General features: G+C 43.2%; 1 protein-coding gene across 4 annotated transcripts in view; it reads right to left on the bottom strand.

Moving 5' to 3' along the window:
- Positions 1-10,347, bottom strand: part of ASXL3 (ASXL transcriptional regulator 3) — a 136,155-nt gene extending 125,808 nt beyond the window's left edge. For 2 of the 4 annotated variants that reach the window (XM_078393697.1, XM_078393694.1), the window contains exon 1: positions 10,141-10,225. Coding sequence is in view for 1 of the 4 variants with exons in the window: in XM_072998892.2 (XP_072854993.2) it covers positions 10,141-10,194 (54 nt within the window). In the remaining 3 variants the exon portion in view is untranslated. Of the gene's footprint in view, positions 1-10,140 lie in introns of all 4 variants that reach the window. The other 2 variants (XM_072998892.2, XM_078393695.1) reach the window with 2 other exon arrangements.
- Positions 10,348-13,431: the final 3,084 nt, after the last annotated feature.

Raw genomic sequence — 13,431 nt, 5'->3', positions numbered from 1 at the left:
TTCAAGTCATGAAGAGCCTTTAGAGGAAATAAAGGTGAAGACTTAAACAGAATAGGTTCCATTAGGGGCCATACAGGTTTCTAGGCTACAGTAACATGTTGTTTATGACACTGTAAGGAATGCTACCCATGGCTTAAGAAAATGTAACCAATAGCATAAATACAAAAGATTGGTGTACTGTATAGCAAACTGGGGACAGTACAAGGACATCTCTCAGGTTGTAGAGGATGCCCTTGGAAGAGAGCACATACCATATTTAGTGCTGAGTTTTCTGGTACTAAGGTACTAACTTTACCATGCTTTAGACCAGGAAATGAAAACATATCACCCTCCATATATTACACTTCAGCTCCCATCGCTTATAATTAACTACATACTGTTAAGTTGATCCTGACTTACGGTGACGCTTTCCAGCATTTTCAAGGTATACTAAGAAGTGGTTTACCATTCCCTTCTTCTGGAGGTGCCCTAGGACTGTGCAGCTAGGTGAAGCTTTCACAGGCTGGCTTTTCTCCTGCACGCTACAATGAGGAATCAAGTTCATAATCCTAGCTCTGCAACCAGGTGCTCCACCTCATTGAGCAAACCAGTCAGCCTGCAACATCTCTTACCACTGATTATGTTGGTTATAGTGATGGGAATTATGGTCCAACAACATCTGGATGTTGTTAGATGCACACATTATTCACCTCTGCTTTAGACAGGTATTGCTTAGTCTATGGGGTAGATCAGATAACCTTTGATTCTTGCCAGGATGTTCTTCAAGTCCTATCCTTTGGAGCTTGACAAAATAAGCTTGCTCCACTTTCAACATGACAGCCCTTCACATATTTGAAGATGGCTGTTATGTCAGCTCCCAGTCTTCTCTAGGCTAAACATGCTCAGATCTCTCAACTGTTATTCAATAAATTTAATGTTTTATTCAATTTATATAATACTGATTGTTAGCCACCCAGGAACCACTTGATGAAGGTCAGAATAAAAATCCACAGACCAAAGGGATAGTAAGTGTTGAAAACAGCTACTCATATAGACCAGGCATCAAAAAGATGCTGCATATTGTAAGTTCGTATATGCTCCTTCCTTCACAATAATTGTAGTCTCAAAAAGTAAGCAAACATTTTCAAAGCCATGCTATTCATCTTCAGCAGAGAAGGTCAAATGGAGGCATGATACGTAAAAGGTTATTGTTGTTTACTGGAAAATATTAGTTGTATAGTTTTGACCTATGAATTCTGAGTTGCCAAGATCCCAAACTCGTGTCCATTGGCGTATCTTTAAACTCCATTCTCAACAGTAACTTCAAACAGGCACTCTTCCTTATCAAGGAGAAACTATGGGAGTCTGAGTATCTCCAGTTAGTTTCCAATGTGAATCAGACATGTTCTCCAATCCACTTCGGTATCTTCCCAACCTTTGGTTCTGGATGTTTTTATTTCCAGTCCCTGGTGAACCCTCTAATCAGGAGGGCCTTTATGTTAGCCCGGCTGAGTATTTTCCCTTCTGAGGTTCTTAAGGGACGATATGCTCGAGTACCCTTTGAACAAAGAATCTGCAACCTCTGTGGATTACAGCCCGACTCAGTTACACACATCCTCTGTTACTGTCCTGAGTTTAAAGATCTTTGAGCTTGTACCTTAGGCCCAATTATCTCAGGCTTTTCCGGCCCTCCCCAGCTTCTGACAGGTTTCCTTCTCCATGACTTCTCACAAGAAACAACAACTTTAGTAGCCGAGTTCCTTGCAAAGGTTCTCTCCTCCCAGGTTTCTAAAAATTAACCAGACTGTCCTAAGCATTTCTTGTCGTGTTCTTTCATTTCGTACATCTCTAGTTGTGTAACTATTATGCTTATGTCTATTTATTATTATTTTTATTAACTTTTCTATCTGTATGCTTCTAACTTCTCTATGCCAATAAAGGTCACTTTGAATTGAAAAACTGATCCTAATTCTGCAGAACTTACTCTGTTCTCCAACATGAACTTGTCTATATACTTACAATTTAAGTTTTATGTAGATACAGCTATTGCGGCTGCAAAACCATACCCCTCAGTATTATGGAGTCTAGACCAGACTTTCTCAAGCTGATATCTTCCAAATGTTTCTGACTACAACTCCTTGTACTTTACCATTAGCTATGTTACCTGGGGTTGATTTGAGCTGAAATTCAAAACATATGACGAGCACAAGGATGAAGAACACATGGATAGATTACATCTCTATCTATGCAGTCCCCTTATACACCCACATCATTCCCAGAAACAATCCATAGCTCATTTCCAATTCTTGTTTCCATCTTTTCTCAACTCCCATATTTTTAAGACTCTGTTTGATATTTATTAAGCCATTGCCTAATTTTTTTCTACTTATTTTAAACATATCGACTATTACACAACTGTAAAAGCAGCACTTTCCCCCTGCTATGATATTTAGTACTGGGAAGTTTCTTTGTGCTTTCTTTCTATGTATCCCTTAATAAAATGGGAGAACATAATGAGTTGAGACAAAAAACTGTGCCCAACAATAATCAAGCATTGCCACTGCCAGAACATCTGCTCAGGAAGATGAGATCACCTGGGGAAGGAAATGGCTGCTACTGCCCCCAACTCCTGGCAACCACTACTTGCAGTGGCGAACCTTACTCATCCCAGTAAGGTAGTGTCCATCTCTGGGTCTATATGGTTTTAACTGCAGCCAAACTGACAACTTCCCATTTTCACAGAATGTGGAAAACAACCTAGTATCCTATGGCATACATTAGCTCATTGAACGTCAGAAGTCACAAGTTCCCAAAGGTAATCACCACCATCATCTTCATCATCTTAGAACTTTAGAGCTGGAAGGGACTGTATGCATCGTCGAGTCCAGCCCTTGTCAAGGAGGCACAGTAGGGAATCAAACTCCCAACTTCTGGCTCCACAGCCAGATACTTAAACCCCTGTGCTATCCAGCAAAAATCAAAACAAACAAAAAACTAAGGGAAACTTGACTCCAACAGCTGTAAAGCTTAAGGAGGAGTACAGAGCAGACAAAGAAGGGGGGACTTGAACACTATATAGGTACAGCACAGCAAATTTAGATTCAAAGTCTAGGTATTTAAGATGTTCTGGGAAGTCTGTTCGAGTTCAGTACTCCATTGCTTTTAACACTCAATATCTGCATCATCATGACCTACACTACCAGTGCAACATTATGTTTTATGTTTTTCTGGAATAGCAGAACACACACTATTAAAAGCACTTAGCAGAAAGGGGCTATAAATCTCTTGGGGACATCCATTCTACTCTACAATATTACCAAAGGGTTAAAAAACACAAATGTAATTTTCATGTCCCATCAAGAATAGACTGAACCAGAACATTTGTAGGTGAACTAATACAGAAGGAGAACATAATAAAGAATGGCACTAACAAAACCTAAAACATTTAGAAAGGCACAAACCAACGTATATTAAATGATCCTAAAGGTTTTAAGACTCAGCTCTTCCTGAGGGAACTAAATGAGCTTTTTTACATGTTCCAAAGGTGTACAAAAATAAAAACATAGTACAGTATAATGTACTGTTTAAAGTCATCTGTGGCTCACTTTTTGGAATTTACAAACTGAAGAGCCAATCTGTCTTTTTTGCCCCTCCCAAAAGCAAAGAATATTGGGTTTTATGTGGGCGATCTACTGATACATTCTAAAAGATCTTCTCCAAGAATCAGAAGAGGGATCATAATCTTTTCATCAACATTGATTTGGATACATATTTTGGATTCTCCCATTCTTTTCCCACCATCCTACTGAGCTCTGGTACAGGCGTTCTATGAAAACATGGATTAGCAACTAAAGCTATACAAGCATAAATACTAAGATTACATCCAATTCTAGGTAGCAAGCAAGCTCATCTCAGTAACGCAGGTAGCAAGAAAACAGAACATGGAAAATCTGCTTTATATCTAATAAGACTATTGCTCCATCTAACTCAGTTTTGTCTACACTGATTGGAACTGTCTGTCCTGGGTTTGGAACAGAAATGTATCCTACATCTACCTAGAAATACTGGATATTGAACCAGGAACCTTCAGCACGCAAAATGTGTGGTACCACTAACTCAGAGCCTCCCTCCAGGCATTAGAGACACCTAAAGACGTCAATTTTCTGTGAACAGGCTTGGTTTGTTATAAAGGTGCTATAATTTCTGCCCCACCTAGTATATATAAAATGTGACTAATTTTCAATTTGACCTATTTCTATTCATAGTGCAAACCAACTATACCAATGAAAACTATGGGGAAGAGAATAAAATCAAAAGATCTATTAGTCAATGGGAGATGTGGCACAAACATGACATCAGGATACACACTGAAAAGTTAGATTAATGTTCAATGACTGCCCAACTTTGGCACAGATCTTACATACTTGCAAACTTTACGACATATAGTTATGAAATGTATACAAATACATCAAAAAGCAACAGCTACAGGTAAACTGCCAGTTAAAGCTAAATTTTGATGTAATGCTTTGCGATTACATTATATTGGCTGAAATCCTGTGGCTTAGTGTAGCAGGTTGCAGTAGAGTAGGCCTATTGACTTAATGGGGATTTGGTAAGTCAATTTCTCCATAAATTCCATATTTTAGCATAATATGTTGCAACTAGAGTAGAACCAAATGCATCATGCAAAAGGCTTGACTAGATGAATCCCAAACTGGAATTAAGATTGCCAGAAGAAATATCAACAACCTCAGATATGCAGATGATACCACTCTGATGGCAGAAAGTGAGGAGGAATTAAAGAACCTCTTAATGGAGGGTGAAAGAGGAGTGCAAAAAATGGTCTGAAGCTCAACATCAAAAAAACTAAGATGATGGCCACTGGTCTCATCACCTCCTGGCAAATAGAAGGGGAAGATATGGAGGCAGTGACAGAGTTTACCTTCTTGGGGCCCATGATCACTGCAGATGGAGACAGCAGCCCCGAAATTAAAGGACACCTGCTTCTTGGGAGGAAAGCGATGACAAACCTAGACAGCATCTTAAAAAGCAGACACATCACCTTGCAAACAAAGGTACGCATAGTCAAAGCTATGGTTTTTCCAGTCGTGATGTATGGAAGTGAGAGCTGGACCATAAAAAAGGCTGACTGCCAAAGAATTGATGCTTTTGAATTGTGGTGCTGGAGGAGACTCTTGGGAGTCCCCTGGACTGCAAGGAGAACAAACCTATCCATTCTGAAGGAAATCAACCCTTAGTGCTCACTGGAAGGACAGATCCTGAAGCTGAGGCTCCAATACTTTGCCATCTCATGAGAAGACTCCCTGGAAAAGACCCTGATGTTGGGAAAGTGTGAAGGCAAGAGGAGAAGGGGACAACAGAGGATGAGATGGTTGGAAAGTGTCATCGAAGCAACCAACATGAATTTGACCCAAAGACAGGAGGGCCTGGCGTGCTCTGGTCCATGGGGTCATGAAGAGTTGGACACGACTTAACGACTAACAACAAAGAGTAGAAACATTTAAATCAATAGAACTTTCAGAGGAGTTGACTCATCAAATCCCCATTGATTCAAAAGGTCTACTCTAGTGCAATTTACTGCACTAACAGGATATTATTGTTTCCATGCTTTAACATCTTGTTACTGCAATATAAAGTTATCCAAAAAAAGGCCTGAAAAAATTAATTGAGAAACCCCCAGAAGAGCAGAATAAGAAATCCTTGGTATTGTTCAGTAGAGATGGACACGTATTGTGATTTGGTGCTTTGATGCAGTTCTGTGGATTGGGCTCACAGATCCCACACCCTGACTCCAGCCATAGAGTAGGCCTACTGAATCAATGGGGGGGGGGGGTTTGGAAAGTCAATTTCTCCAAAAAATGCCATTGATACCCTAACTGCAACTTAATTTGAAACAGTATGTTGCAACTAGAGCAGACCCATTTGCATCAATTGAACTCAGAGAGTTGACTTACCAAATCCCCATTTGACTCAATAGGATTGACGGAGGAACTGACTTACCAAATCCCCATGGATTCAGTAGGCCTACTCTACAGTGGGAGGAGGCAGGACACAGAATCCAGGGCACCTCTGCAAGACATGTGGGCGCAAACTGCCAAACTGCACTGAAGCACCAAATCACAGTAAGTGTCCATCTCTACTGCTGACAAATGCAACTACAAAACCAGTGCCACAGGATGCAATACTATATACACTACCTGTCCTAGCATATGGCTAAGATGATTGCACAGGTGTATGTAGGACCCTGGCTTTTTGACAGATCTCAGACTGGTCAAATTTCAGGCTGTTCTATAAGTCCACACAACCTTCTAATAGTTGTCTATTTTTTCAATTAAAATGAAACTGAGATAGAAAACTACTGGATGTGTTGTTACAGGACTTGTCAAGATACAGAATAATTCTTAATTTAGAACACAGATGATATTGGGCTGAAATTCCGATCAGACTTAGTCAATGATAAGAAATATTACTTTTTTATTATTACAACTTCCAAAATATCCCAGCTAGTATTTTGGGAAGTAAAGGAAAAAAGTAACCTCTCCATTCTGGTGAGAGGTGAGTTCCAACCCAACAACATGTGAATCAAAGTTGCCAACCCCAAATATATCCAATGGTCAAAATCCAACTGGTGTTTCCAGAAGGTCTGTATAGGCCTTCTAATGACCAACTGAGGAGGTGTAGGGATGCATCTCATTTGAGCAAGCAGACATCTGACCAGGCCCATGACTGACATGCACCCTGGCATCTCATCACCTAGATATGTCAAGTTACACAAACATCACACAAACACTAATAGAATTCTGGCTAATACTTCAAACTGGAAAGGCAAGAGCAGAGTTCTTACTTCTGACCCAATACACCTCACTGTGACCCCTTAAGCTGGGTTTACAGAGAGTACAACTGTGTTTTATACATACAAAACATGTTGTCTACCACTAAGACATAACACCACCTGAAGCCTCACTGACTGATTCATTTCAACCTTTAAAGTTCAGCAACACAAATTCCTAAAAAAAACCAGGAGTCACTGAATCACTGTAGAATTCATAGACTGAATGAGATCTCACATTCACTGAAAACGAAATAACTATACCCAGCATTTTACACTGATTTCTACAGAAAGTAAATGAGATTAACCTATCCTGGAACCAACTCATTAGGTTGGATTGATGTAGCGTTCATGCAATGTACCACATTGTCATCCCAAAACAATACTATTTCTATAATCTAGAATGAAGGTGAATCTCTACATTAGAAAACAATGTAGCAAAAATAATGTAGAAAATAATGTAGAAAAAAGCATCAAAATGGCTTCCATGCCTCAGTCTAATTCTTTACCTGTTTCAAAAGACCACGCCTCAATAGCAAGTCTAACCTAAAACGTTCTCTTACATGAACAAATTGCTGATCTTCTCCATGTATTATTTTTCACTGTCAACCATAGTTATTGGGGACACATGAAAAAACATATCAGGCAATGGTGGGGAACTTATGACTTTCTACTTGTTTGGACTTCGATATCCATGAGCCCCATCCAGCATGACTAATGATAAGGCATACGAGAATAAAGTCCAACCATCTAGGGGGCTCAAAGTCACCCATCCCTGATAGGAAAGAGCATGAAAAACAAGGTCGTGTTAAATAAGTATTTTAAATGCATTTCACTTCCCTCCTACACAGCTCAACAGTTTACAAATGTTAAATGCAATCAGTGTCTGCCACATTCATCCATGAGCACCTTTGCTGGTTCCTATTAATCATCACATGTATTACACTCATTTCAAAATGCTCCATAGAACACAGTGAGAAACGTACAGGACAAGTTATCCTATACTTACTCATAAGTAAGTTCCCAAAGTGCAGCACAACTTTACCCCAGATAAATATGAATGTAATTCCACTGTGTATTTTAACTTGAATATATATCACTCCATGTTTGCCACCCTCTGTATGACCTCTAACAATAATGCACTTCACTACGGCACGCTGCAGTTCTTGTACATGCCTACTATAGTTGCAAAAATTCTGGTATATCATGTACTATGAAAATACAGGATATATTAGCACTGATGGCTAAAATATAATGTTCTCATTTTTTACATTTCCACATGTCATATCTAGATAAGTGCTTTAGAGTTGCACAGAACACAATAGAAAAATTAGTTTTACAAAAGAATGTAACAGAGATGACAGAGCAACAAAAGAAATGAATTCCATCACATTTACTAAGCATTAAAAAGGAGGGAGGAAAAAGAAGTCATTTGGGGCAATCAACCTATACAAGAAGGGGCTCATTTTTCAGGTGTTCCTCCCACCTCCAACCATTTCCTCAGAACTGAGACTAAAACTTCAGAAAACATACACACATTATATATTGCAACACACACCATACTGCATGCAGCAATACTGTGGGACCAGTTTTCAGTGCAAACCTACACATCTATCCAGTTTAATAGGACTTGATTCAAAAAAAAGAAAAGAAAAAGAAAAAAAAGTGTATGGATTAGATCCTAGATTTGCAAGACTAAAACTAACTATAAGCCACATGATTCCAAGACAAAAGGTCAATTTTTAAAACATGCACAAAAACAGTGTAACAAAACGCACAGAAACAGATGGGAAAGAAGAGACATTTATTTTGGGGTGAAAACTGGCATCATTAGAAAGAACACTTTTTAAGGAATAGGCTCATTGAACGTTGTTTGATAAGGACACCCGGAAAACCTTGGATAAAACTGCAGTGCATAAGATGATTCCTCTGCCTCTAATGTAAACATGCCAAAATGTGGACACAATTCTGAGATATTAATTTCATCATTATCTGAGCATTAGGGGAGTGTAATAGAAAGAACCAGAATCTTAGTTGCTTCAGCCAGGAAAACACCATTTCCTTCTGTGAAAAATCCTGGATAGTTATCTTGCACTTACATCGATCTATTATAAGGAAACTCTCTAGGCACTCCATGATAGTTAAAAAGGAGTAAACATTATTGAAGACGGATATACAACAGGAGTGAACCTGAACAGTACGCAGGTATTGTACTAGAAAAGGTATTTCTCACACTAATAAACGGAAAGTACTCTTTTACACACGTGCCTCTACAAAGGAGGAGGTGTACCGCGTAGGCTAAAACAACATATATATATATATTTGCTTGAATGTAAATATGAATGAAATGAGCACATACAGGCCTACGTTTCAAACCTCTTAAGTCAGGACGGCTCCTCTTGCTACTCCTAGGCTGTCATTGACCGACTGACTCACTGACTGACACACATCCCCGCACGCGCGAGTCCCAACTGTGATGAATGAAAGGACTACGAGGGAGTTCAAGCGGGGCGGGACGGCAGCTTCGCTCCCGGAGCCCCCAGCGAGGTCCGTTGCCTGCCCGTCGCCCGGTCTCAGCCGCTGCCCAGGTGAGGGAGGAGGAAGCCCTCCTTCATTCCTCTGGGCCCCCCACCCAAACCATGGTGGGGTTGCCCTCAGTCCCCGGGGGCGCGCGTGTTGCTTTTCCACATGAGGAGGGCAGAGGGCGGGGAGAGAAGCTCCGCGTCGCGACTCCGAGGAAACCTCGAACCGGGCAACTGTTCAAGAGATTAACTTTCCGTGCTTTCCCCCCCACCCCACCCCACCCCGCACAACACCCCCGGCCCCGCCGGGCCTTTTTTGTTTTACACCGGAGGGTCTTGCCTGATAAAGCTAGCTCGCTACAGGACGGGGCGGGCGGGCTACAAACAAAGTGGCTCCCCGAGAACCCCACGACGCACAGCCTTCTGTACGGAACATCGTTCCGCCCCAAGAACCGAGCAGTAGCCGCCGCCGCCGCCGCTTCTCCTCCTCCTCCAGTCCCGCATCACTGGCTCGCTCCAGCACTCCGGCGGAGGTCCGGAGCAACTGCTGCCTCGGCTCTGCCCCGCGCGCCAGCACTGACTAGCTGCAGACGGTCACTCCAGCATCCCCCGGCTGCCGGCTGCAACAATGCAAGGGGCTCCAGACGGGAGTGGGCTGCGCTACGAGGCGCCTCCCCGACTCGCCCCGGGAACAGCAGCCCAGCCCGGCGAGCGAGCGGACGGGCGGGCCGGCCCCGCCGCCGCCGCCGCCGCCACGGCACGCACGCACAAAGCTCCGGTCGCACCTACCAGGCGGGCAGCCTCGGCCCAGGTGCGGTCCTTCTTCTTCCTCTTGTCTTTCATGTTTGCATCTCATTGAGATGGTTCTGGGGGGGCGGGGGCGGGATGGAACGTGCAGGGACGGGGCGGGAGGACGGAGGGAGGGGGAGCCCGAGGGTCCCGCACAGACAATGATACGGTGACGTGGAGTTCTGGAGCCCCCGAGGGAGGGGCCGAGGGACGACAAGGGGGCGGAGGGCTGGGCCGGCTCGGGCTCGCGCTCCCGCAACGGCGGCGACACAGCTGACAGCTTGAGGGATGCTCCGCTACGCAAGTCACAACAATGCACTATGACGTCACACAAGGGAATGGCGACTGCACAAAACATTCCAGCCAAGGCAGCCCGTGCTCGCGAGCAAACCCGCACGAGACACAGAGGAAAGAAAAGAGTTTTCCCAGATCTCGCGAGAGCTGTCGGGGGACCCTCGCTTCGACCCACACCCCCGTCCCCTTCTCCCCCCTCCTCCCTATTTCATTCTACTCATAAGAGGGAACAATTAAGGGAAGACTACCCGTCCCAAGGTGCAACGCGCCCGCGCCCAGGGTTCCCCCCTCCCATCCCTTTTTAAAGACAGCCTTTTGCATCCCGGGAGTTGTAGTCTGCCGGAGCAACTGGGGGGAAAGGGGGATCCCCCGCTACCACCAACCGGGACGGGGCCAGCGTGATGCCGGGGGTGTCCCTGCGTTGTCGGTATCCTGCGCCCCGCGGCGGGGTCCCAGCCGCCGCGTTGCCGGCAGACGGTGAGCGCGAGACGGCGGCTGCTCCTCCTTGCCCTTGCCGTCGGGCGGCGGCGCGGAGCAGAGCGCTACCCCTGCGGACTCACCTGCGGTCCGCTCGCTCGCTTTCGGCCACTCGGCGGCGCGACGGTGGAGCGTCCTTTTTTAGAGTGCCTTTCGACTCTGCTGCCCCGAGAGAGGCGAGGCGGCCGCCGCAGCAGCGGGTCCTTCTTGCAACCCTGCGTGCTTCTGCTCCGTCTCCTGCGGAATTCATCCTCAGGCCGTCTGAAGCCCTTCTTCCCACACTTGGGAGAGCGGGGGAATGCTCCCTCAGGGAGGCATCCTGAAATTCCGGGCGGAGGGGTATAGGACTGTGAGATTATTACAGAAAATATTTTAACCGATTAATATGAGAGATAGCCTGACTATGGAATTTAGACTCCCCCTCCCCCCAAAAAAGCTATTTTGTTTCATTTTTTTAAAATATTAAAAATAACTTAAATTCATCAGTTTTATTTTTAATTTTAAAGTAACATATGGGGGTTGTTTTTATTTTTAAAATTTGGTGTGGATGTCATTGGATCATGGTGAAGGAGAGGTATGGGTTTCTCAAAAATCAGAAAAGGCGCTTGATGTGGAAAACTTAGGGAACTGCTGACCTGTAGGGAGAGGACAGATGAGCAAAGGTGGCAATGGAGCACAGAGAATCAGCTATTCCGCTTCATATTGCCAAAAAATGTACATATGAGAAGCCTCTTCAGTGTTCTGGAGAGGGTTTGGGCAAGGTCATTACCTCCGCTCTTGTTTCTCTGTCCCCTTAGGTTTCCCTTGAGTATGTCAATGGAGGAATCATAAAATGCCAATATATTTGCTTCTTCGCCTTACTGTGAACAGAAAGAATATAACCTTTAAAGTTTGTTGTGGGATGTAGTTTCCTTTCTTTTTGTGTGAAGTCCTTCTACACAATATGTACAGTAGTTACTAAGGTCTGCTGCTAATCACTCCCTGTCAGCCTAACCTGCGTTCTGTTGCAAAAGCTCCATGTACTGCTACGGTTCCTACAGTTTAAAAAATATGTTCTGATGAGACACTACTATTCCAGTGGCAGCAACCCTAACTTGAGGTACAGTGATGTGGCTGTCTTAAACACAAGATGTTTAGAGCAGATATGGAGCAACAGCGAGATATTGGGGGCCTGTTGCATATGCTGTGTGTCCTGCCCACTCACCCTATTTAGGCTGTTGCCCTAAGCCTTAAGGTGTGGTGGAAGAGGCTGTCCCATTGCTAATGGGAAACATCTCTTCGTGGAGGCTTCGTTATGCCAGCAGTTACAAGGAACTCTACAGTTATTCCATTCTCTCCTTAAAAAGAAAACAACGATGGAAGAGGCAGTGGGAAAGTTCGAGTGAGGGGTATGAACAATGGACATCACTGTTTGAATCCCTTATAAAATTCAGCAAATGTGTCAGGATGATGGTGCGATGAAAGCTTTGTCTGGAACTGTTCATTCTAGTAAAATTCAAAAATAAAGTAAATAAAACAGCCTCCAGGTTATTAATGTGGGATATTGTGCTTCTATACCCATGCGTAAAAAGCCAGGCAAGGGCCTGATGTTGCTGCACAATATTGTGCTCACGTTGCCAGCAGGGAAAAAGATGCCAAGCTTTACATAGCAAAAGGCAAGTCAAGATGGTCTACACGATACCCTCTTGTGCTCACTACCGTTCACAAAGTAATACCATACAAGGGAAAATCTCAGAAGCTGACTCTGTTCTTCATCAGTTAGCCTCTTCTCATCTAAACACAAAGCAATGGTCAGGACTTTAACAATGGTCAGGACTTTAACAAGTGTGAATGGTGTCTGCACAGGATGGGGCTGGGTGTAAAATAGTTTTAAAGAATTGTAACTTGAAAACTATTTGCCCAAAATTCTGCTAAACTGGCACAGAGCAAGTGCTACAACTGTGCCAAAGGCAAGGTGACTTTTTTTTTGTTTGGGACACCCCCATTTTCGTAATTGCCTTATGGAATGCTTGTTGCTTCTGTTGCACAATATCTAGTTATGTCCTCTCATGCAGCGATAATTAGGTTGCCCATCTACATTAGGTTCTGTCTGTGTAATAGGAGAAGCAGCAGGATGGAATCCCATCTTGATACTTGTATCAAGTGGCAAAATAACTTGGACTGGTTCTGCATTTCGAACTGTATTGACATTTACTCTTATCTTTAGATACTAGAGTGTTCTGAATTTGCATTCTCAGTACATTCCAGACACAAAGTTGGTGAGGAGGATTACTCCAATCCCAAATTTAGATTCTTGTAAATAAAACAAATACAGGGTAGGCCTTTTTTTAAAAAAATTACAGAAGCAATTTATAATTAGTATTTTCAATATTCTGTAGTTTTTATTTTATCACCCCTTAAGGCTAGCTTGAAAATAATGAAGCATGTATGTTAATTTTTCTCTCTGGCATTAGATAGGTTCTAAGGAAATTCACAATAGAAGAAGATGAAGAGGCAGTGTGTTGTAATTATGACTGAAAG

This window comes from Pogona vitticeps, chromosome 4, assembly GCF_051106095.1.
Source record: "Pogona vitticeps strain Pit_001003342236 chromosome 4, PviZW2.1, whole genome shotgun sequence".
Taxonomy (NCBI): Eukaryota; Metazoa; Chordata; class Lepidosauria; order Squamata; family Agamidae; genus Pogona; species Pogona vitticeps.
This window is presented reverse-complemented; position numbering and strand designations above follow the sequence as displayed.